The sequence below is a fragment of the Zingiber officinale genome, chromosome 7B (genome assembly GCF_018446385.1).
Source record: "Zingiber officinale cultivar Zhangliang chromosome 7B, Zo_v1.1, whole genome shotgun sequence".
NCBI lineage: Eukaryota > Viridiplantae > Streptophyta > Magnoliopsida > Zingiberales > Zingiberaceae > Zingiber > Zingiber officinale.
Window position 1 is genome coordinate 5,511,801 of NC_055999.1, and position 26,915 is coordinate 5,538,715.

The 26,915-nt window shown below is 38.9% G+C and overlaps 2 protein-coding genes across 2 annotated transcripts; both read left to right on the forward strand.

The window, feature by feature from the left end:
- The first annotated feature begins 2,367 nt into the window (after nucleotides 1–2,367).
- On the forward strand, nucleotides 2,368–4,020 carry LOC122005138 (7-deoxyloganetin glucosyltransferase-like). The gene is made up of 2 exons (XM_042560062.1): nucleotides 2,368–2,988; nucleotides 3,369–4,020. The coding sequence occupies exons 1-2, from the start codon at nucleotides 2,481–2,483 to the stop codon at nucleotides 3,989–3,991; spliced, it is 1,131 nt and encodes a 376-aa protein (XP_042415996.1). The 5' UTR covers nucleotides 2,368–2,480; the 3' UTR covers nucleotides 3,992–4,020.
- A 13,673-nt stretch (nucleotides 4,021–17,693) lies between these two features.
- Nucleotides 17,694–18,952, forward strand: LOC122005139 (protein EXORDIUM-like 2). The gene has a single exon (XM_042560063.1). The coding sequence runs from the start codon at nucleotides 17,790–17,792 to the stop codon at nucleotides 18,741–18,743; it is 954 nt and encodes a 317-aa protein (XP_042415997.1). The 5' UTR covers nucleotides 17,694–17,789; the 3' UTR covers nucleotides 18,744–18,952.
- Nucleotides 18,953–26,915: the final 7,963 nt, after the last annotated feature.

Below are 26,915 nucleotides of genomic sequence, written 5' to 3' on the forward strand. Positions count from 1 at the left end.
TCGGGCAGTGACTCGGTCAACTTATCCCGGCTGATGAAATGAAAGAATTTCTTATAAGGAAGGGAACACTTTAACCTTTCTTACCCATGAAATGAAAGAATTTCTTATACCCCGATTTGAGATGTAAAGAAGGGTAAGGGAACTTAAAAAAAAAATGTTTCAATTTTATCCCTGTTTTATTATATTAATTCTAAAAGTCATTGTTTTATGTATTCTTTGTGTGGCGACACAAAACACTCGCACTGACCGACTCGCACCGCCCGACACTCGCACACTGTCGACGTGGACACCAACTTTGACGCCGACGTCGACTTTGACACTGACTTCAATGTTGACACCGACACTAACTTTGATACCGACTTCTACATCGACTCCGACTCTGACTTAGACGTCGACGTCGACTTTAACAAATGAGCTACAATTGCTTGAATGTATAAGCCTTAACAAATAAATATATGCAAGATGCACTAGATTCTTGAACGTGTAAGTCTTTAACAAAAGTTAAGATAATTTTATAACTTTATATATTTAATCTTCATTATCCTCACTTTCCTCCCAAACATAGTAACACATGTTGCGTTAATGAACCTTCCTTTCTTCCCAAATAAGATGAATATAAATACTTAACTTCTTTTCCCTTTCCGTTAATGAACCTTTGCTCATCCCATCTAAACAGAGGGTGAGAGTGGTTAGAAATTTTATATCTTTTGCATTTATATTAGCAATCACTTGACTCATGATTTGACTTTTTGCAAATAATACAAGATTCAACATTACCATATTTTTGTAATGTCTTAGCTTTCCAGTTTATCTTCTTTTCATTCTTCCTCCATTTATTGGATTTTTCCTTGCTATAATTTGAGCCTTCATTGCTTAAGTCTCCATAATTTCTTAAAACTATCAACAATTGCTTTGACTTGAAGGCTTGTTCGGTTAATTGAGCATTAGAATGATTAATTCACTCATGTGTGAGAAGTGAACCCGTCAACTCATATATAGTCATATTTGACAAGTCCTTTGATTCTTCAATTGCGACAGCAACATAATCAAACTTTGGAGGAAGCGATTGAAGTACTTTTTCAATAATTCTTTTACTTGAATCATATCTCCATATCCTTTTATTCGATTGACAGTTGAGACTCGTGATGAGAAATCTTGTATGGTCTCTCATTTCTCCATTCTTAAATTATCAAAATCTCTCCATAAAATTTAGAGCTTTAATGCAATTGTCTTCTCCGTTCCTTGAAATTCTTGTTTTAATATTTGCCAAGCCTCTGTAGCCGTCATGACACCAAAAATATGAGGAAAAATAATTTTCCCAACTCCTGGTTGAATGTAACATAATGTCATTACATCTAGCTTTTTGCATTCTTTTAACAATTTTTCATAATCTTTATCATCGTTGGCTGGGAATTTGTCATTGTCGACAATAATATCCCAAAGGTCCAAAGAGAAAGAATGTCTGCATTTGACTGCTTCAAAACTCATAATATTCTCCTTCAAATATAGGTACTTAGCTAGGAGAGTATGTGAATAAAATAGATATCATTTTATTAAGAAAAGAAGAAGTCATCTGCATGAGCTCTGCAGGAAATTTACCTGATGCAGATTCAACTTTGACTTTCCAAAATTCTGTTCTATCTTCAAAGAAATCAAATTTGGAAGACAATGGCAACTCTGATATCAAATTTGTTAGGTGCGAAAGCATAGAAATTTTGAGGAAAAGAGATTTTCTATTAAAATGAGAGTTACTACAACAATCTTTTACAATTTTTCTCTTGCTTACTCTATCTCAAGTGCTTGTCATGTTCAAATTTATAATAAATTTATAATGCAGAATGGAACATGATATAAACTAGTCAACCATCTTGGCAAGTTACCAAATAGATCTTTTCTCATAGCTTGACCATGTAATTATAATTCTTCTATTTCCCATAGCTTATGCAATACCAGATTTCTAAAGATTACCAAGTAATAGTATTCAATATCAGTCACACTGAAGTGCGGAATCCCGAGGCGTGGGCTGAGGAGTGGTCGGCCAACATGTAACAACAAGATCCACACCAAAAAAAATGCAATCCGATGAACACGTAGAGGATCTGCTGTTCTTCAATTTTACCATAAAGAAATATATAAGTGGATAGATTTCCTCGTTTGTGATAAATAGTCATTCACTTCAATAAAAATGATAAATTAATATCACAGAACCGTTGCCCTGGATTAAAAATAGGATAATGCTAAATGATCATAATTTGATCAATTAGAATCAATACATGCAAGTGTACACATGGGTATTTTAGTAATATCATATGTGTACATTAATTACATGCATGTACATACATGCATTTTAATTGAAGGATAAAAAATTCTAACTGGTTAGATTCCGGACAACAAGAATTACCGTTAAAAATAAGGGTACTCGATCAAACAATTCGTCTGCGCAAACATTGTTGTCGTCCAGATATACAGAGATCGATCCCATGGCTAACACCAAGCCTCACGCAGTCTGCTTTCCGTTGCCAATCCAAGGCCACATCAATGGCATGCTCCACTTCTCCAAGGCCCTCCACTTCATGGGCTTCCACATCACCTTCGTCAACTCCGAATTCAACCACCGCCGCGTCCTGCGGAACGCCGGCCTTGCCTCCCTCGCTGGCCTCCCCGACTTCCGATTTGCCACCATCCCCGATGGCCTCTCGTCGCCCAAGGACGACACCGACAAGAGCCAAGACCTCGCCGCCCTCTGCGTCTCCACCAAGCGCCATTGCGCCTCTCCTCTCCGCGACCTCATAAAGGCCCTCAACGACCCCTGCTCCGGAGGGCCACCCGTCAGCTGCGTGATCTCGGACTTCTTCACCAGCTTCACCCTCGCCGTCACCGCTGAATTGTCCATCCCGAGCATCTTCTTCTGCTCGGCGAGCGCCACTGGCTTCTTGAGCGCCGTCTACTTGGAGGAGTTGAAGCAGAGGAGCATCATCCCTTTAAAAGGTAATTAATTAACCACAATTCTATGTCTTTCTCTCGATTAAATCCTCATCGATTAACTATATCTTTACAAATAGGCGAAGAAGACCTCACGAATGGATACCTACACGCCGTCATAGATTGGATTCCGGGAATGCCAAACATCCGCTTGAAAGATCTACCGAGTTTTATACGGACCGCCAATCCGCACGACGTCATGCTAAACTTCTGCTCGGAGGAAGCGCGAGCGTCGTGCGGCGCCTCGGCTGTCATCTTCAACACTTTCCATGATCTCGAAGCCCCGGTCATCGAGGCATTGTCGTCGGTGCTGGTGCCGCCGGTGTATGACATCGGCCCCGTGTCTCTGCTTTCTGAATACATTCCAAATCGTGATTTGCTCGGAGTTGGAGTGAGCTTGTGGAAGGAGGACTCGAGTTGCATCGAGTGGCTGGACGAGAAGGATCGGGGCTCCGTGCTTTATGTCAACTATGGTAGCATCGCCGTGCTGACGAATGACCAGTTTATTGAGTTCGCTTGGGGTTTGGCCAACAGCGGGTGTGAGTTCCTGTGGGTGATTCGACCTGATCTTGTGGAAGGCGAGAACGCACTGCTGCCGCCAGAGTTCGCGACTGAGATTAAGCCAAGGAGCTTCATCACGAACTGGTGCACCCAAAAGGAGGTGCTCTCTCATCCAGCCATTGGTGGCTTCTTGACTCACTGCGGATGGAATTCTACAATGGAAAGCATGTGCGCGGGGGTCCCCATGATATGCTGGCCTTTCTTCGCAGACCAACAGACAAATTGCAGATTCTTATGCTCGGAGTGGGGCATCGGGATCGAGATTGGAGAGGATGTGAAGAGAGAGAAGGTGGAGAGGTTGATCGAGGAATTGATGGGAGGACAGAAGGGGAAGGAGATGAAGAGAAAGGCATTGGAATGGAAGGCAAGAGCGGTGAAGGCAGCTTCAATTGGTGGAGTCTCTTGGATTAATTTAGATAGAGTTATTAAGGAGGTAATAATGAAGTAAATTAAATAAACAACCTTACGATCCAAAGAGTCAGGAGCCATTAAATAAACATCGATGCTATATTATCCTACTTTGATGATTGTGGAGAGCTATTCCACTTTATTCCGTAGTAGCCTTTTATTAGAAGGTCCGCTCTTGTCTTATCATCTTTGCTTATCAACAACTGCATAACTGCAATAAAAATTATTATCAATAAAAATTTTATTCTAGATAATTTTATTATCTTACAATTCTTAAGATTCAGATGGTTAGGTTGAAGATTATTTTAGATAATTTTAATTATTATTATCATTAAAAATTCTATTTAATTTAAGTAATATATGATTCTCAATTAATAATCCATGCCTAATATATCAGTAAAAGAGATATATAATCTTAAATAGGGAAAACTCAAAACATTGAGATTTTTTTTAAAAAAAATTATCAAAAATATCCTCTAATATTTATACTTAGATAAAAATATCATTAAAATTTTTATAATGAAAATTTTATTTTAAATTATAAAAACTAAATAAAAATAAAAAATAAGTGTTATTTTATTTAAAAAATAAATTTATATTTTTAAAAATATAGTAAAGTTAGAATAACTTAATGTAAAAAAAATAAAGTAGAAAAAACGTAAACAACTAAATAAAAAAAACGTAAACGTTAAAAGACGATAATAATTATTATTATTATATATTATTGGTGGGGGTAATGGAGGATGATACAGAAAAATATTAAACTAATTAAGTTATATATTAAAATTTTTAAATAAATAATTTTTTTTTATTATATAAGTTGAACCAAATAATATTAGATTATGTTTTATTCTCTATAACTTTAAATATGTGATTATCTTATAATTGATGATTCTTGTAAAATCTAAGCCGCATGAATTCTAAGAACCCTATAAAAATTCACATATAGAAAATACAATAATATATGAGCATGAATAATCCCTATAGAAGAAAATACAGCGGAAAGAAAAAGAATGTCTTCCAAAGGCTTAGGGGTGACGACACAAAAAAATTTTAGGTCAATGGGGAACCAAAAGCTCTATCAAGATTAAACCCTAAACTCTTGGGGAACAATCTTATATATAGTGAACATCTATTATCAACACATAGATGATAGTAGATGCGGGACTATAGGTTCTACACATACAAGGTTTACATCCAATAACCGAAACCCAATAAGTCTAAGTTAGATCATTTTAATGAGTTCGGTTTGTACTCATATGCATAACTTACAATTAAGTCCGCCAATTAGAGATAATAACTAACAATCTCCCACTTAGGCTATTTGTGAGTTGTATATGAAATATAAGTAAAACTTTAGTTGATATCAAACTTTATGGGTATAGAATACCCCTATAAATAATTTGGTCCATTAACTTTATTGGTATAGGACTAAAGAGGTCATACCTACTGTATATGATCATAACAAGCCCCAACAGTAATCACAATACTAATATCATTAATGACATAGATCAAGATGTAAATGTGTAGAGTGAAAATTACACGAAATAAGATCAGTACATGTCAATTTTCAACTAGTCCTATGATGACCTCAAAAGAGGTCAGATTATATTTGTGAAATACTTTATGCTAAACTGCAATAGAAAATCATGATCAACTTTATGATTTAAAAGATTTGTATCATATTTATAAAAATCAAATGCTAAACAGCAGTTGTAAATGACGATATCATAGTTAGAGTATCAAACAAACTTATAAATTTCCATTAATATTTTGAACTTTAAATACGTATAATAATCAAAACAAAATGTTTGTCTTTATTATTAAATATAGAGTGTTAAGATAAATACAAACTCCCACTAGATGAATTCTTCTTCCATAAGAAGGACTCTCATATCCATAACATGCGCATGAAACACCTTAGGCACCAAGCCTTTGGTGAGTGGATCGGCTAATATGGAATATGTGCTGATGTGCTCTACCGTAATCTGAGTACTCTGAACTTTTTCTTTAACCGCTAAAAATTTGATGTTGATGGCCTTGGACTTCGACGAACTACGGTTGTTCTCGGCATAAAGTTCTGTGGCTACTGTAGATCCTTAGTGGTATGTCAATGTCATCAACAATTTGTAATGCTATGATGAAGTTCTGCAGTCAAATCCCGTGATTGGATGCTTTGTAGTATGCTACCAACTCTGCCTCCATAGTAGAAGTGGCTACTAGCGTCTGCTTGATTCTCTTCCAAGATATAGCCCCTCCAGCAGACATGAAAATATAGTCCGAAGTAGATCTCCTACTATCCAAGCATTTAGTGTGATCTGATCACTTCCAGATGATCTAATCTCTGATACGTGAGCATATGTCCTTTAGTTATTTGCAGATGATCTGGTTGCACCATATATATAGATTCCTCTATGTCTCTATTAAGGAATGCAGTCTTGACGTCCATTTGATGTAGCTCTAAATCATAATGACTACAAGTGTCATGATTCCCCTAAGGGAGTCTTTCGTCGACACAGGTGAGAAAGTCTTCTTATAATCAATGTATTCTTTCTGAGTGAATCCTTTGGCAATAAGACGAGTCTTATACTTTTCGATATTGCCCCTTGAATTCCACTTGATTTTAAATATCCATTTACAACCAACGGACTTCTTTCCTTCAGGCAATTTGACAAGTTCCCAAACATCATTATCTACCATAAACTTCAACTCTTCTTGCATGGCGTTAATCCACCTTTCATGATTAGAGCATTGTTTGACTTCTTAGAAAGATGTAGGATCACTTTCCAACCCTATGTTAAAATCATACTCTTGGAGATCAATATAATCACTAGAATTCATTGTTCTCTGTTCCCTTGTGGATCGCCTTAAAGACACTTGTGTTTGAGGTGGTTGAGGTACTTTCTCACCAAATGAGGAAATACTTCAATTTCAGTGGTAGGTTCCTCCAATTGCATTAGAGATGTCATGGGAATATCTTGGTTCACTACGCTCACTGGATGTATGATACTCATAATGTACGGTATGGTAATCATACCGCTACTGATTGCACTAGTAGTGACCATAGGAGGATCGCCAATGCTTTCCTCAAAAGATACTTCCCTGATTTTATTACTCCCACTGTCCTTAATAAACTTGGTGTTTATCATTTCAAAGAAGGATCTATTAGAGGGATAATAAAATTTATACTCTCTTAACTTTTCAGAATAACCTACAAAATTGTAGCTAACTGTTCTTGAGTCCAATTTCTTTTCATTACGCCTGTAAGGCCTAGCTTCAACTGGATAACCCCAAATATGCAAATGTCTAATGCTAGACTTTCTACCCATCCACATCTTGAATGGAGTTTTAGTTACTACCTTACTAGGTACTCTATTGAGTAGGTAAACTACAGTCTTGACTGCTTCACCCCACAAAGATTCTGGTAGAGAAATGAAAGTCATCATACTTCTTACCATGTCTTTTAGGGTTTAATTACAACGCTCAGCTACACCATTCTGACTGGGTGTACCAGACATGGTATATTGAGACACAATCTCACACTCAGCAAGGTAGATCGTAAAAGGTCCTGGACATTCGGACGTTGTTCACCTGATCCATCATATCGACTGTAATATTCACCTCCACAGTCAGATCAGACGACTTTAATTTTCTTACCTAGTTGAATTTCAACTTCGGCTCTAAAAATTTTGAACATGTCCAAAGATTGTGATTTCTCATGAATAAGATACAGATGACCAAATATGGAATAGTCATCTATGAAGCTAATAAAATATGTGTGTACATTCTAAAATGCCTTAGAGAATAGTCCATAAATGTCCATATGTATTAGCTCTAAAATGTCACTATAACGGCTAGCCCTCGTGTTTCTTTTATTAGTGGTCTTCCCCTTAACACACTCTATGCAGATATCAAAGTCTGACATGTCAAAGGAATCGAGAATTCCATGTGACATTAACCTTTCTAGGCGTTCTTTGGATATATGTCCTAAACGCCTATGCCACAACATGGAAGAATTCTCGTTAGTCAATTTGCGTTTCGTACCTACACTATACATTATTACGTTGTCAACTGTAAAAGTAAATGTGTTCAATTTATAAAGCTTATCAACCAAGGAATCATTGCCAACCAACACTGAATTAAAGAAAATACTAAAAATTTCAATTTTAAATGAACAAGAATAACCTAATTTGTCCAAACAAGAAATTGAAATTAAATTTCGTCAAAAATACGATACAATAATTTTCTAAATCCAGAAAAAACATTGGTTTCTAAACAAAGCATAAAAACATCAATCGACTCGACTTTAACCTTCTTTCTATTTCCTGTATAGATGTATATTTCACCATCAAGTGGAAGTCGGCTCCTGAGACAACCTTGTATAGTGACACTTATGTGAGTAATACCACCGATATCTATCCGCCAAGTGTTAGTAGGTACAATAGTTAGATTGACTTTCGAATTAACAAAGTTGAGAAGTTTACCTTTCTTTATACGCCAATTGACATACTTGAGACAGACTTTCTTCATATGACATTTCTTCTTGCAAAAGAAATAAGTGGATTTTTTTTATCCTACTTCTTGTGCTCCTTATGACCATTACCTCCAAAATCTGCAGTTTGTTTTCCTTTTCCTTTGTTATTGATCCTCTTTTGTTTCTTGCTCGCACTTTGAGAACCAAATGCTAAGTGAACACTCTCAGATATCTCAATCTTTAGTCTCCCCTCATCTTGCACACATTAAGCAATAAACTCATTCAATGTCCACTTTTCCTTTTGAGTATTATACGATATCAGGAGTGAACAGTGTAGGCAGAGACATTAAGACGAAATGCACTAACATACTCTTAGACATATCGAGTTTTAGTGCTTTCAGACTTGTCGCTATATTGGACATCTCCATAATATACTCCCTTATGCTTCCTTTACCATTGTACCGCATGGTTACCAACTTCGTAAGAAGTGTGGTAGTTTCGACATTTTCATTTGAGATGAATCGATCTGCCAATTGGTCCAGTGAACTCCTAGCATCTTCTCCTTCTGTTATTGAGTCATTTATTGGTGTCGGTATGGAAAGCTTTATGATACTTAGGCACATGCGATTTGATTTCTCCCACAACTAAAATTCATCCCTCTTCTCTATAGTGCTAGCACTGGTCAGAGGTCCCGGACGATCATTCCTTAATGCATAATCTAAGTTCATGCAGCCTAAGACTACAGTCATGTATTCTTTTTATTCAGCAAAATTCGAACTAGTTAGTGTTGGGATATTATTAATGTTGTCAGTTACAGATTGTACTGAAATTAAAGAGAGAATTTTATTTTAAGTTCATGATTTAACTAAAGCCAAGAACATAAACGTAATATAAAATTATGCAAATAAAATCAAATTTTAAATGCATATAAATGAGCTCTTTACGAGATATTAAGTACAATATAATGTGTCTTTATTTGGATCGACACATTATTTGTTAGCGATATTCTCTAATATAACTCAAACTTTAATTGGTCATACAATATGTCTTCATTTGGGCCGACCCATTGTGCGCATAATATGATATTTTATATGAGTTATATTTTGGTCCATAACTCACAACAACCTTAATTGGCCATATAATATGCCTTCATTTGGGTCAACATATTTTGTGCATGATCTGAACATAGTTGTAAGCTACCTTATGCATATATCTGGCATAAAAGTAATCTTCCTTTGAGTCGATTACTTTTAGCATATATATACGTTTACTAACACATAATGCACTAAACCTACCTAAGGTGTCTTCCTTTGGGCCGATACATTAGTTCAACTTAGTAGTTCGTTGTGTGAATAGACTCAAGAAAATTCTAAAAACTTAATTCGAATAGAAATTACTTAATCAGTTTTAACAACTCAAAATTAGATTTATCAATCGATTGATACAATATAATAGTCGATTGATTTTATTCAATCGATTTAAAAGTCTACTATACGAGATTTTATATATATATATATATATATATATATATATATATTACATGACTATATATATATATATATAACCCTCCTTTAAAAAGCTAAAACTCCCTTTAAATTCTATAATTAACTAATAATATTTAATCCCTTAATTATTCCTACCTGAAAAAAAATGCATTCACTATTTCGCATTAAAACAGTGAATCCGTTTTTATTTTATATATATATACTTCTAGCACGATTTTAAATTGAAACATAATTACTTATTTATTTATTTTTTAATTTATGAAGCAAAAAACGTAAATCTATTAAAAACAATCTCAAACCAAACCAAAAAAAAAACTTAGTGAAAAATAAAAACAATCTCAATCGACAAAAAATAATCCTAATCGATTGATAATTGACGCAGTCGCAAGTCTAAAGCTGTTAATCAATTAAAATCTTTAATCATTTCTCTTCAAAATTTTCGACCCGACAATCGATTGCTTGACTAAAGCAATCGATTAAACTATCATAATTTTATCTAAAATTAGGTTAAACAGTGACTATTTTCGTCGTTATTCGTATTCTTCACAGAAATACTTGAAAAATAAGTTTATCCTAGTTTTCTCTTATATAATTTTCGTCGATCAAAAAATTTGTATTAATTAGGAAAAACTTGATCTAATATACAAACAACAAATCAACAAAAAACTTAAATTTTATTGTCAATGAAAATGACGAAATAGAGCATGTGGCTTTGATACCAATTGATGATTCTTGTAAAACCTAAGCCGCATGAATTCTAAGAACCCTATAAGAATTTACATATAGAAAATATAAGAACATATAAGTCTGGATCTTCGTTTCATCGATTAAACATGACATGAGAAAAATAAATACATAAACAAATATGATAAAGAACCTGATTGAAGAGTCATCATTGTCTTTAGCGTTATCCAAAATAATCTTTGTGGAAGCAGATGCAGCGGAAAGAAAAAGAATATCTTCCAAAGGACTTAGGGGTGATGACTCCGAAAAGTTTTAGGTCTATGGGGAACCAAAAGCTCTGTCAAAATTAAACCCTAAACCCTTGGGGAATAACCTTATATATAGTGGACATCTATTATCAACTCATAGATAATAATAGATGCGGGACTATAGCTTCTACAGATACAAGGTTTACATCCAATAACGGAACCCCAATAAGTCTTAGTTAGATCACTTTAATGGGTTCGGTTTGTAATCATATGCACAACTTGCAATTAAACCCATCAATTAGAAATAATAACCAAAAATAATAACATAACTAAAGTCATATATAATAACTTAAACCAAACACACTCTAAGGATATATTGGTATGTATGAGATTTTAGAGTTTAAATCCTATCATAGATGATGATAAATTAACGGGTTTAGAGGGATTAAACATTTAAACTTGGATATGCCCATATGTATAAAATGGGCTAGTTAGTCTATTTATGACCCATCATAGCAAAGCAACATTGTTTTAGTGGTGCCAAAAGGCGATTAATGATTATGCTTCCAACTCGTCCCAAGGTCAATACGAAGGAGGTGAATCATGGGTGACTACTACTCGTTGAAATACTAACTGGCACATGAGGGAGGCATTTACCTCGGCTATATCAAGATTTAAACCTTAGACCTCATGATGACAATACTTCATGCACTAGATACTAGACCTGTAGAAATTGATGTCAAAGAAAAGTAGCCATCTTTATTGATGAATTCAAAAAAAAATTGTAAAAAAATAAAAAGTACAAAGTCTTATATGGTTAATTATCAGAAAACCTAAACTCTAAATTAAAAAGGTAAAAGACTAAATTACCATCAATGCTATAAAAAAATAATTCTAATTATATAATATAACACTCCCCTCAAACTCACGATGCTACAGCCAGAAGCATTGAGAGTTTATTAGATAAAAATTGGAAGCGCGAAGCGAAATGAGCCTTGGTAAATATATCAGCTATCTGTAGTAAGGAAGGAACAAAAAATAATGTGATAGTGTCAATTGTAGATGATGACGAGTGAAATGACAATCTATCTCAATATGCTTCATTCTCTTATGAAAAAATATATTGCGTACAATGTGAATGACACTCTTATTATCACAATGAAGAGAAGTAAGTTTCTGAAGAAAAATTCTTATATCTGCAAGCAACCAACGTAGCCAAACAATCTCACAAGTAGTGGTAGCCATGACACGATACTCAACTTCTGTGGAGGATCTCAAAATAACATATTGCTTCTTACTTTTCCAAGAGATAAGAGAATCTCCAAGAAAAATACAGAAGCCAGTGGTCGACTTACGATTCGCAAGGTCACCTGCCCAGTCAGCATCAGAGTATGCACAGAGCTCTAATGAGGAAGTAGAAGGGAATAAGAGACTCTGAAACTGAGTTCCCCAAAGATACTGAAGAATGCGAAGAACAACAGCCCAATGAACTGTGGTCGGTATAGTGACAAACTGACTAACCACATGTACAACATACGCAATATCAGGACGAGTCACAGTGAGATAAACCAAGCTTCCCACAACTGTATGGTAAAGGTTAGGATCTGGCAAAGGAGAACCATCTGATGGAGAATACATAGCATTAGTCTCAAGGAGAGTATCAACTACTCTGTTGTCAGTGAGACGTGCATGCTCAAATAGATCAGCTATGTATTTTGACTGAGACAAGAGATAACCTTTAGGTGAAGAGGCGATCTCAATCCCCAGAAAATAGCGTAGTAAACCCGAGTATTTCATAGCAAAACAACGAGCTAATTCAAATATTAAAGACTCAATTCCATCAAAATCATCACCAGTAATTATCATGTCATTCACATATAAAGATAAAAGTATATAGCCTGCACGCGTGCACTTGACAAATAAAGTTGAATCATGATTACTGGGATGAAAGCCAAGTGAGGTAACCACCGTGAAGAACTTAGCAAACCAAGCACGTGGTATTTGTTTGAGTCTATAGAGAGCTTTGCGAAGCCTGCAAACTTCACCAGATTGGTGAGCAACTCCAGGAGGAGGCATCATATACACTTCTTCTTGAAGATCACCATTCAAGAAAGCAGTTTTGACATCCATCTAAGATATCTTCCATTGACGAACAGAGGCAACAATAATTAACATACGAACAATGGTCATTTTAGCAACAGGGGTAAAAGTTTCCTCATAATCCATCTCATACTCCTGAGAGTAATCTTTAGCAACAAGACAAGCTTTGTACCATTCGACAGAACCATCAGATTTAATTTTGATCTTATAGACCCAACGAGAACCAATGACACGTTTTCCTTATGGCAGAGGTACCAAATCCCAAGTATAAGTATAATATAGAGTAGTTAATTCCTCATCCATAGTATTCTACCAATAGCTTCTCTATAGGACAAAGACTCAGAAAGATGATGAATAGAGACAACAAAAGAGGTAAAGGAAGTTGAATAACAAGAATAAGCAAAATCAGGTAGTTTAGTAGACTTACGAGGACGTGTAGACCAACGAATAGGATTGTCCACAATCTCTGGAAGTGAAGGAATAGTCGTAGGAGGGGGAGGTGGAGGTGCAGGAGATGTCTCGAGAATATCAGATTCAGTGAAGCTGTCATGTGGAAGAGTACCCATGGGGGAGGCTTCATCGGTGTCAGTACTAAAGGAATCAACGCGAATAAGTTTTGCATGAGTCATGTCATGTGATAGAAGAGATATGGAGAAGAAATGAATATGCTCAAAAAACACAATATGACGAGAGACATACAATTTTTTTTACTAATTGGATCAAAATAACGATATCCTTTTTTACCAACACCATAACCAAGGAAGATACACAAAGCAGACTTAGAGGACAACTTATCATGCTCAACGTGTGGTCGGAGAACAAAACAGAAACAACCAAAGATACGTAAAGAGGAATAATCAGGAGCATGACCATATAGTTTTTGAAAATGAGACAAACCTGAATTATTGTGAGAAGTTGGAATCCTATTAATTACATAAGTAGCAGTAAGAACTGTTTTTCCCCAAAAAATACTAGGAACATTTGCAGATAATAAGAATGAATGGGCAGTCTCAATAAGATGTCTATGTTTTCTCTCTGCAACCCCATTCTGTTCAGGTGTTTCTCGACACGAGGTTTGATGTATAGTACCTTCTGATGCAAGTAAATGAGAAAAACTATTAGAAGTGTATTTGCCCCCTAAATCACAATGAAAACACTTGATAACTGCTGAATGTTGAGTTTTGACAAGAGCTTTAAAGTTATTGAAAATGGTAAGATAATCAGATCTGTGTTTCATAAGATAAATGCAAGTATAGCGAGTGCAATCATTAATAAAAGAAACATAATATCTTGATCCCCTTTTGTAGTAACAGGAGAAGACCCCCATATATCAGAATGAACAAAATCAAAAGAATTAAGAGAAAAAGATAGACTTTTATTAAAAGGTAATGAAAAAAAAAATTTCAGTTTACAACCACTGCAATCTGAAATATCATGACTTTTTAAAGTTCCTAATACCCCAGACAAAGCTAAAAATTGTAAACGAGAGGTTGAAACATGACCTACACGAATATGCTATAAATAGAAATCAGAAGAAGAATGACTCAATCAGAAAGATGACAAATCGACACTAGAAGCTGCAACATCTGGTACTTGAAGCTTATCCAAGACATAGAGTCCCCCTTGCCTACGACCTATCCCAATCACCTTCTGGGATTGCGGGTCTTGCACATAACAATTTGATGAAAAAAAAGAGATTAAATATCTAGACTCAGACAATTGACTAACTGAAAAAAGATTAAGTATAAGACTAGGAATATAATAGACATCAGGAAGAGACAAGCAAGTTGTAACAACAGAACCAACACCTAATAATAACATTGGAGTACCATCAGCCGTCATAACTGCTAAAGATGAATTAGAAGACAAGAAGATAAAAGATGATAAGTTAGGTGGCATATGATGAGAGGCTCCAGAATCTAAGATCTATAAAGAGGAAGATATACCTGATGTACCGGAGGATGACAAACCTATATGAGAAGAAGCAAATATGGCAGAGGGTTGTGAAGCAAGGAATTGTTGAAACTCTCCAGAATCTAAGATCTATAAAGAGGAAGATATACCTGATATACCGGAGGATGACAAACCTATATGAGAAGAAGCAGACATGGCAGAGGGCTGTGAAGCAAGGAATTGTTAAAACTGCTCAAGCATATAAGGAACTAAAGAGGAGGCAACCACTGCATTACTAGTCTGAGATAGTCCATTTGACAACTGTTGTGGTTTATTACCAAATTTCCATGAAGAATTTTGATGTAGTAATGGTGGCTGTTGAGGTCGTTGCTGCTAATATTGTTGTTGTGGTGGTAGTTTTTGCTACTGTGGTAGTTTACCTTTGTTCAACAATAATAGACATTGAGACTTTCAATGTCATTTTTCTTTGCAATAAGCACATTCATCACTAGAAACCTTTGAAGTCGACCTACTTTGATTATGCGGCATAGACCACTGTGGTGTTGCAAAAATAGATGGCGTAGATGGTGCAACAATCCTCTTATCAACCTAAGACTTAAGACGAATCTCCTCAACTAGCAATTCATGTACTACTGAATCAACGGAAGGGAGAGGACTACGATGCAAAATTGTTCCAAGCCATCCTTCAAAGTCATCACGAAGAGCCATCAAGAATTGGACCAGACGTTGCTCTTCTCTATGAGTAATACAAGCTGGGAATGCTCGCAATTCTGAGGATTTTGTGAGTGCTAACTGGTCTCATAGTTCCAACATGATAGAATAAAAATCTTGAATCCCCATATCTTACTGCCGAAGTGCACGTATATCTGCTTCTAATTTATATTGTTTGGCAAAGTTAGACTGCGTGTATAATTTTACCAAATGATCCCAAACCTCTTTGGTTGTCTCATACTTGGCCAACTGAGCACCGATGGAGTGTGAAACAGAATTATTGATCCATGTAATAATCTTCGCATTATTGGTCTCCCAAACATCCAACGACTTTACATAATCATCCGCATTAATGCCCGTAGGTTGAACTCGTACACCTGAAATATATCCCCACATAGATTTTCCTCGCAAAATTTTTTTCATAACATATCCCCAATATGAATAATTTTTTCCATCCAATCGGACACTGATCGATTGAAGCAAATCTTCTGTGCGATCACTCATGATGATAGAACAAATTGTGTTCACGAATACCGAACATCAAATAAAATCAAGTATTACGAAAACAAAAGAAACTCAATCAAAACTGCACGGTTGCGAAAACAAAAGAAACTCCACAGTTCGATACGCGAAAATTGTGGATCAAATTAACAGTTCTTCAATCTAATTATCAAAAACATAGAGATGAAAATAGAGATGAAAACTCTGATATCATGTAGAAATTGATTACAAAGAAAAATAGTCATCTTTATTGATGAATTAAAAAAATGATTTAAGAAAATAAAGAGTACAAAGTCTTATATTTATAATTAATTATCAAAAAAATCTAAATCCTAAATTTAAAAAATTAAAAATTAAATTATCCTCAAAATATAAATAAATAATTCGAATTATAAAATCATCCCGAGAAAATAAGGTATCCTGAGAAAACAAAGGTATTGTTTTAGGCTTCCACACACCCTCGGTCCTTATCACACTCCATCTTTTCTTCCGTGCATCTTAAGCAAAATCCTTTCCAAGTTTCCTACTGGAGCTTTGTCTGTCACCTTCCCTTTCCCCCCATAATTAGCTCGAAGGACAGGCTAAATTCATGAAGCAAAGTCAAAAAAGGGTTTTGGTAATTGAGAGGATCGCGTAACTGGCAACAGCTGGAGGCAAAAGTAGACTCTGCTTCAGTAAACATGCCAGAGAAGAAGAGCGGTTAAAATAGACTACTGTGAAAAAGAAGGAACACAAACCAGAGTTCAATAAAAGAACTAAACAGAAAAAATAAGACCCGTTTTCTTAACACTTTGATACATTTATCTGATCAATCTCCTCTCTCTCTTCTTTTGATTTTAGAAGCGACTTCGGTTTGAGTTTCTGGAGTTAACAATTTTATTCATCTCTGTCATAATGAGCATGAAGAAGTTAGCAAACTTGACATCTGCTGGGGAAATGTATAGCTTTTCCAAAAGTTGGTTTTGTCTTGCTGAAATGAGATATATCATTTTCAAGAACACAACAAAAGCAGAGATAGTTCAGGTCCCATGCACGAGTTTAATTCAATTCTATTTAAACTTCAAAAACGAGTTGCTAATTGGACTTAGCTTTCGAAAAGAGTAGTACCTGAACCCCATTTATTAGTTGTCATGTGTATACCAATTACTAACTTATATAAAAAAAAAATCATATGAATTATTATTTGGCATAAACATGGCGACGTGGGTTCGGGCACTACCGCTACACGTATGATAACAAAGCAATTTTAATTTGGGGACTCCTTTTACTACATAGCCAACTTAACTAGTAAAAGAGCAGACTAAATCAGAAAACCAAATCAGTAACTCCACAAGCAAATAAACAATGAGAACTCATTACGTATTTACACTTGCAATTTGAATCTTCACTGTTTTTTACTTGTGAACGGATCATTCTTTTTTCTTTCATTTTGATCGCAAAAGTATTGCAGGCAATGTTCCTCCCCAGGGTGAAGCCCTTCCCATACATTGCTTGCCCCCCTCTGTTTCATGTCCTTTCTCCCTTCCTTTTACTTTTGCTGCTATTGTATATCAAATTTAGCGTGGCACTCATGGACGTGCCCGTCACTGCTCTGTTCTGCGCGTAATCCCTAACTAGCAAGCTCCTGTATCCCCTATATTATATATAGTCTGGAAATAGAACCTCTTACTAGTTGCTCTGCTTCCACTGCTCCTCACGATAATGAGCTACTCTGCAATGGCTTTCTCCCCTGCTCCTCGTCCTTCTTCTATGCTTCTCTTCCTCTCCCTCCTCCACCTCCTCGCTCTGCAGTCCTCCGCCATCGTCCCCCGCATGCTCTTCCTCGTCCCCCAGCAGCCCCTCGTTCTCAACTACCACAAAGGCGCCCTCCTCAAGGGCAACTACTCCCTCAACCTCCTCTTCTACGGCCGCTTCTCCCCTGCCCAACGCTCCATCGTCGCTGACTTCGTCCGATCCCTCTCTGCCACCTCCGTCCGATCCCCCTCTGTCGCCTCCTGGTGGTCCACCACCTTCCTCTACTCCCCCGTCGGCACCACCCGTCTCTCCCTCGGCCGCGTCTTTCTCGACGACGCCTACTCCCTCGGTAAGTCCCTCGCCCACTCCGACCTCGTGACCCTCGCCGCCCGCGCCGCCCCCCATCGCTCCTCCATCACCGCCGTCCTCACAGCACCGGAAGTCCTCGTCGACGGCTTCTGCGTCAGTCGCTGCGGCTTCCACGACTCCGCCCGCGCCGGCCGGCGCGGCCGAGCCCGGTACGCGTACCTGTGGGTGGGCAACCCGGCGACGCAGTGCCCCGGCGAGTGCGCGTGGCCCTTCGCGAAGCCGATCTACGGGCCGCAGACGGCGCCCCTGGTGCCGCCCAACGGCGACGTCGGCGTCGACGGGCTCATCATCAGCCTGGCCACGCTGCTGGCCGACACGGTGACCAATCCGTACGGCGACGGCTACTTCCAGGGCCCGCCGACGATGCCCAATGAGGCGGTCACGAGCTGCACCGGCATATTCGGCGCCGGCGCCTTCCCGGGCTATCCGGGGAACCTGCTCGTGGACCCCACGACCGGGGCCTACTACAACTCGCTCGGATTGGCGGGGAGGAAGTACCTGCTTCCTGCCATGTGGGACCCGAAGACGAAGCAGTGTAAGCCCCTCGTGTAGGCTGTCGAAGAAGCGATCATGGAGCAATAAAATAGAGTCACGCCGCTGTTATTTCTTATGTACCATGATCGTATACATCTGCATTTATATATAGTTGGATTTTTGCTGTTTCTGAAGACGTCGGAGTCAGATATGTTCATCCTTGTTTATTCTTCTTCTTCTTCTCTGTTCCTTGTACTGTTTAATTAATAGTAAGTTGGCTTCCCTTATGTTCCTTGTTGACTTAATCCACATCTATTATACTTATATGGTGGAAAAAAATCTACAAACCATTCAAGAACACGTAGATTATAGCTTGACTTGATGAAGTATGATAATACGAAACACTAGCATGGCAGGACGTCACTGTGAATTCAATCATTATCATATAGTAATTATGAAGTGGAAGACCTAGAGTTCAATCCACTAGCATGTTGGAATGATGAAAAGGCATTTTGCTGCAGTTTATAATCTTCTGGCGAATTCTGTGGGTTCCAACCTAACTGATAAATATAAAAATTCGATAAAGAACCATTCCAAATATTATTTTCTTCTGATCAGCAATCCAGCAGTCCTACTTTTCAGCCAAGAGATTATAGATAACCTGTGTTTTCTTATCGAATAGATCATTGTTCACTGTACACTTACTGGTCTCGTCCAGGAGCTGAATCGGATGGAGGTCGGTCGCGTTGTCGCTGATGTTGACGGAAAGTCGCTGCGAAGCCTGGTCGATCTGCCACCCGCCGGAAAGCTTACACGAGCGGATGACGAGGGGTGATGACGAAGCAAGGGTCCTGTGCACACTCAGACGAGCCCACGAGTCGTTAGAGACCAGAAACCAGGGAAAAAATCCCCGGGTCAGATCCTCCAACGCTCAAGTCAGGTACTTTTTCCCCAGAAGCACAAAGAAAGGACGAAAAGTGAAAGACAAGTATGAAAAGACGAGTGAGCGTACCTGCGTAAGGGACAAAGCTTCCCTTTTTATATTGCAATGGGTGCTTCTGGAGTCTGACGAGTGTCAGGAAATGTCGGGTGTCAGGCGTTGTCTGGCGGTGGATGACACGTGGCGTCCTCCTATAGGTCCAGGAAGGAATCAGCGGGCGATGAGCATCCAACCGTTAACATATTCTCTGACAGACAGTGATTATTCCCTAACAGGCTGTTACGATTCCCTGACTTGCTTGTCGTACGTGTAGTGTATGCCTATCCCGATCTGTTAATCCTAATCCTGGACTGGATCCCTGTATCTTCCGACCTCGATCTGTGGGTGTAGACCTACCTTTCCTGATCTGCGTTTGTCGCTTCCCAAGTCCAGACCTGTGTCCGTCCTTGTCCTGCATGTCCTGTTCTTTGAACTTCTGACATGCCTTACCTTGTAAGTTATGACCTGTAAGCCTTAGTCTGGTTCCGCTTATTCTGAATCCCGACCTGTACGCCTCAGTTTGCTTCCGCCTATCCTGAGTCCTGACCTGTGCGCCTCAGTTTGCTTCCGCTTATCCTGAGTCCTGACCTGTACGCCTTACTTTGCTTCCGCTAATCCTGAGTCCTGGCCTGCACTCGTCAGTCTGATTCCGTATGTCCCGATCTGTCCGCTTCAACCTGGGTGCCTATGCCACGAGTCTATAAGTCCTGACCTGTATCCTTGGTTGACACATCCCGACCTGTACGCTTTGGTCCATGCATCCTTCGCCGCAAGGCTATAAATCCTAACATGTATCCTTGGCTGGCACATCCCGACCTGTACGCTTTGGTCCCTGTGTTCTGTGCCGCAAGTCTATAAGTCCTGACTTGTATCTTTGGTTGACACATCCCGACCGGTACACTTTGGTCCCTGTGTTTTGTGTCTCAAGGCTATAACTCTTGACCTGTATCCTTGGTTAGCACATCCCGACCGGTACGTTTTGGTCCTTGTGTTTTGTGTCGCAAAGCTATAAGTCTTGACATGTATCTTTGGTTGGCACATCCCGACCTGTACGCTTTGGTCCCTGTGTTCTGTGTCGCGAGGCTATAAGTCCTAACCTATATCCTTGGTTGACACATCCCGACCTGTACGTTTTGGTCCATGCATCCTTTGCTGCAAGGTTATAAGTACTAACTTGTATCCTTGGTTGACACATCCCGACCTGTACACTTTGGCCCATGCATCCTTTGCCGCAAGGCTATAAGTCCTGACCTGTATCCTTGGTTGGCACATTTCGACCTGTACGTTTTGGTCCCTGTGTTCTGTGTCGCAAAGTTATAAGTCCTGACCTGTATCCTTGGTTGGCGCATCCCGACCTGTACGCTTTGGTCTCTGTGTTCTGTGTCGCAAGACTATAAGCCCTGATCTGTATCCTTACCTCCGAGTTCCTACTTGACGCGTAGGCTTAACCTCGGATTAGCACTTGTGCTTGACCAGGACCATTTTATAATCCGACCCTTTGATATCCACGTAGGCCGGCTTTTTTACCTCCATGTAGGTCAAACTCTTGACCATCACGTAAGCCTGACTTTTGATCGTCATGTAGGCTTACCTTCTAATCGTCACACGGACTTAACTTTTGACCGTTACATGGACTTAACTTCCGACCACGTCTGACCTGACCCGTAATTATGCATCGTATCACTTACCATCAGCGTAATGTGACTATGTGAGTGAGTCGTTCTTATCACTTTCTAACAACGGGGAGAAGTTTATTGATGCCTTTCTCTTATTTTTGTCTTTATCTCAATTAATAGAGAGCTGTGATGGCCGAAAGCTAAAACTGTGGTGCTTGCATGATTGTTGAAGCTGGTCCCATGCACTCAGTCTCAATATAATGCCGAAGGATTAAATTGAATCAGATTTGAACGTATCATTCAAATAGTCTTAAGTGGTTTCCAGTTGGAGCAGCATATATTGCACATATATATATATATTATTGATATAAAATATATAAGTTGTCATTCAGAATATTCATGCCAGCTGCTCCATTAAAGGAATCACATAATGTCTGTTCTTTGTCTTGTGCTCAAATCATAGCTATCTAGTTCTATCATTGAGCCAACAACAAGCTAAGTGGCTAAAGCAATCATATATCTGATTCTTGTAAATTGTTTTAGCTATCTTTTTCTTCTCTTCACTTTTTAAGTTCTTTGCGTTTTCTTTAATTTGCCTATTGATGATGCGCATGCATCATGCATGCAGTGAACTTGATGCCCAATATTTAAAATATAAGATGCATGAAATTTCTGATCCTACATTTGAGCTTCAGAGTTCAGAGAAGAGCATTTGAAGTTTCAAATGGGCCATACCCTTATTTTTGGAAGCCAATCTTGTTAGAAACAAAGGGACCAATTGTAGTTGCTTGAGATTATTTTGTACATTCAATTATTATATGATTTTGTATGGACCATCGTTAGGTTAGGTTTCCCCTATGACGAGTTATAAAGAAATCAGCCAAGAACAATGGTTTCCTTGTCCACTTGTCTAACGAAGCTAATTCATTGTGAAAGATGATGCTACTTTAGTGGTTGCATGTCTTAATCTCACTTGATGCAACATTTTTTCCGACACATTGTGAAATTAAATTCCATTTTTTTCAGCATTTTATCAACATAAACTAAGTATACATATTTTTATATGCATGTCTTAATAATGTGTACTTCAATTAATTTAATTTAATTATTATTTTTGTTATAAATGATATGCAATTATTGTGGATATCATCATGACCATTAGGGCATCTCCAATAATTAAATCTCTTCGTAAGTTTTTTTTTAATTTCCAATATGTCACATCAAAAATAGAAAAATCTACTATTCTCTCCACAATAAAAAAACCTCCATACAACTTTTTTTTTGTGGGTCCTACATTACAAATCATACATCTTTATTTTTATTTTTTTCATTTAATATCTCTATATAATTTTTACTTAATATTTTATTTAATTCTCATCTTTAAATTAACTCCGCCCATGATGACCGGTCATGGCCGGTCCCAAGCCCGGATAAAGGAGGAGGGTTGCGTTAGGTTGCCAGCCAGCGTCAAACTATGGCAAATATTCAATGAATGAATCCATTAAACTATTGTGCTAATGCTAGGTTGTTCCCCGGAAAGAACGCGTTGCAGGGTCCGACTGTAACGTCTCGGCAAGGACCGCTACATCTCCAGAACTCGGGTGTAGTGATAAATATGCAAGAGTTCGCGTTACAGGGTCCGACTGTAACATCTCAGCAAGGACCGCTACATCTCCATGAGAACTTGGGTGTAGTGTTAAATAGGCAAAAGTTCTCACACCATAGGTTAGATAAGAACAAATATGATAGGAAAACTAATAATCTAAGATTTGGAACATGGAATATAGGAACTCTCACTGGTAAATCAATAGAGGTAGTAGATATGATGATTAGGAGAAAAATTAGTATTTTGTGTGTACAAGAGACAAAATGGATAGGCGAGAAGGCAAAGATGATAGAGAACTCCGGTTTTAAGTTATGGTACACTGGAAAGAGTAAAGCAAGAAATGGAGTGGGTATCATTGTAGATAGTTTGTTAAAGGATGAAGTTGTAGGAGTAGTTAGAAAATGGGATAGAATTATAGCCCTTAAGATAATAGTGGGGAAAGAAACTATGAACATAATTAGTGTATATGCACCACAAGTAGGATTAGAATTAAGGTTTTGGGAGGACTTAGATGAAATATTACAAAATATTCCACCAAATGAAATGATTTTAATAGGAGGTGATCTAAATGGGCATGTCGGAGTGAAAAATGAGGAATATGAGAGAGTACATGGAAGTTATGAGTTTGGAACGAGGAATGAGGAAGGGAAAACTATATTAGATTTTGCGATAGCATATGACCTTATATTAGCTAATACGTTTTTTAAGAAAAGAGAAGAACACTTAGTCACATTCAAAAGTGGGAATAATAAATCGCAAATTGACTTTCTTATGGTTAGGAAGAAGGATATAAAGATTTGTAAAGATTGCAAAGTCATCCCTGGAGAAAGCTTAACTACCCAACATAGGGTAGTAGTATTGGATATACGCCTCAAACATAGTATCAATAGAAAGAAAATCTATACAATTCCTAGAATTAAGTGGTGGAAGTTAAAGGATGGGAAACAAAATATATTTAAAGAGAAGATAGTGTTAGGACCTTCGGATGACTAGAGAGGGGGGTGTGAATAGCCTCCTCTAAAAACTCAATTAATCTCCTCACAAAAGTTTGTTAGCACAGCGGAAATAAGCAAAAGGAAAACTGATGCAAGGAAACGAAACAACCCACCACTAACAGAACAAGGATGTACGAGGTTCGGGGATAACTTGCCCCTACTCCTTGGCGTATCCGTAAGGTGGACGATCCCTTGATCTTTCGGTAGATCACACCCCGGACAGATTCCGGCTAAGTATTTCTCCTTCTCGGTGGAGTAACCTCTCCACAAAGTCTCAGAAAAGATTTGAAATGAAGCACAAGACTTACAGAGTTTAGTGGCTAAAAGGAATGAACAATAAACTTACAGCCACGATGAAAGCAAAACGCAAAGACAGAAGAAGTTCCTCAGCCAAGAGCTCAAAAACACAGCACTCTTGCTTGATCGACAGAGAGTTTTTGAAAAATCCTATCCAAACCTCTCTTCTTCCTTCTTCTTATTCCTCTGCTTTCTCACTGTCTTCAGCCAGAGCCGAATCACTGTCACCTGTATCGAATCACTGCGACCAACTCAGGCGTCGCCAATCACTCTTCCTCCTCATCTGGTTCTCTGAACTCACACCAATACCATCCATGGTCTTCACTGGTGTCTCTGAGCTCGAACCAATAAGCAAGAGTCAAGTTGTTGCCAACTGATCGCAGCCAGTGAACGTTGACGCTCCAATTGCACCATTTACAGTGAAACACAGCAGAAAGAGCACTTGGTCTTATTCTTCTAATGAAGCTTAATTTGAATTTAAGCATTGGCACGACACCTGCAACCTGTAACTCAAAAAGCTTACAGCAGATGGTTAGATCATATGAATCAGAAATCGCAGGGAAACAGCAGAAGACAAACGACATCGTTGTGGATCGGTCAACAGACCGATCCATGGCCCTCTGGACCGATCAGGACACATCCTGATCGGTCTGGGATGATGTTGATCGGTCTGTGGACCGATCAGCCTATAGGTGGATCGGTCCACAGACCGATCCGCCTATTGTTCTGAATCGCATTGCTTCTTACTGATCGGTCACCAGACCAATCAGATAACCCAAAGAGAGCTACTGTGTGGTTACTGATCGGTCACGAGATCGATCAGATAACTAAGATATTACTGGATCGGTCGACAGACCGATCCAGACAGCCAAAGTATCACTGGATCGGTCAACAGACCGATCCAATGCCTCTGTTGGTTTTAGAGCTTCCCAGCCCTAAACCCTAACGTCTTCCTGGTCTAGAGAACGAGCTACCGAGCCCTCTCTGACCTAGTCTGGAGAACGAGCTACCGAGCCCTCTCTGACCTAGTCTGGAGAACGAGCTGCCGAGCCCTCTCCGACTTCGTCCGGTCCAGAGAACGAGCTACCGAGCCCTCTCTGACCTAGTCCGGAGAACGAGCTACCGAGCCCTCTCCGACTTCCACGTCCGGGTCAGAGAACGAGCTACCGAGCCCTCTCTGACCTAGTCCGGAGAACGAGCTGCCGAGCCCTCTCCGACTTCGTCCGGTCCAGAGAACGAGCTGCCGAGCCCTCTCCGACTTCGTCCGGTCCAGAGAACGAGCTACCGAGCCCTCTCTGACCTAGTCCGGAGAACGAGCTACCGAGCCCTCTCCGACTTCGCGTGCCAAGTATCCGTACTTGGACTTTTCCTCTCCACATGATCAACCTTGATCATTAATCAGTCTGAGTTTAATTAATATCTGATACAAACTTAAATCAGTGTCAACATCAAAACAATAGCCAGGTCAGACTGTATTAACAATCTCCCCCTTTTTGTTGTTTGACAACACGATTTAAGTTTAGATCAGAAATGTTCATATTTCCCTAATTTTAGGGGAATCAAGATCCTCCCCCTAAGATAGATACAACATCATGTAAGGATAGGGGAATCAAGATCCTCCCCCTAAAGCCAAACTTTCATTTATCTCTAAACTTAGTTATCTTCTCCCCCTATGTCAAACACCGAAAAGGTGCGAATTAGGTAAGAAAACATTAAAGGACTCCCCCTTAACCCATACTGTCTTTTTCTTAATCCACCTAGAATGCCCTCTAAGTGTATTATAAGATAGTGATAAAGAAATAAGAGACATACAAGACATGGCATATGAACATCATATTAATAGCCAATAGGAAGTGAAACATAAAGAAAAACAAGAAAATGAGCAGCATAAATATATGAAATCAGCAAGTATCCAGGTCAGACATAAGTATCCAACAAATAACATCCAAAACATAGATAATCAAAATGACAGCATAAAACAATGTGTATCAATCAACCTCCTCATCATGAGGAGCATCAGCATCATCAGCTGGAGGAGTGGGTCCCTGAGGTGGCATGCCGCTGCTCGAGGATGGATAGCCCGGGAAATACAGCTGAGGTGGGTATCTGACCATCCATCCCATAATCGCCTGATGTGTCACCAACTGCTGACTGCGTAGATCATCGTAGCGCTGGTCAATCCGAACGCGCAGCCCGTGGAGCTCAGCAACCAGCAGCTCATCGTGCTGATCAATGCGGCTCTCCAGCTCGGCGATCTGCCAGCGCAGATCAGGATCTGCCAGCGCAGATCAGGATCTGCCTCTCCATCGTCAACAGCAGCAGCAGGAGGAGCAGCAACAGGAACAACCGTAACCTGTCATGGAGGTGCCCGTGGTAACTCACCTAGTGCTCTCCCATCCTTCCACCGAACCTCCCCATTCTGTCCTATGATGCCAGACTTAGAAAATGCTCGTTTCCCAAGTCTGCAGTCCTGTCCGACCATCTTGACTATGTAGGACCGTGATCGTTCGATAGAGGGGGGGTGAATATCGATTCGAAAACTTGAGTTTAAAAGTACGCAGCGGAAAAGTAAATGAACACAGTTGATTTTACTTAGTTCGGAGCCTATGACGACTCATACTCGAAGGCCCGTGGTCCTTGACCACTTTCGTTGGGCAATCACTAGCAATTCGAATATGATTACAAAATGAGTACAAGAAATGCTAATGAAACAAAGTAATACCGACAAGGAAATTAACCAAAAAAGAAGGAGCACTT

What these genes read in the sequence shown, in the direction of transcription:
- LOC122005138 (XM_042560062.1), top strand. Translation starts at nt 2,481, where the DNA reads ATGGCTAACACCAAGCCTCACGCAGTCTGCTTTCCGTTGCCAATCCAA. An exon ending in GAGCATCATCCCTTTAAAAG is followed by an intron (nt 2,989 to 3,368) that starts GTAATTAATTAA and finishes ATTTGCTCGGAG; the next exon opens with TTGGAGTGAGCTTGTGGAAG.
- LOC122005139 (XM_042560063.1), top strand. Translation starts at nt 17,790, where the DNA reads ATGAGCTACTCTGCAATGGCTTTCTCCCCTGCTCCTCGTCCTTCTTCT.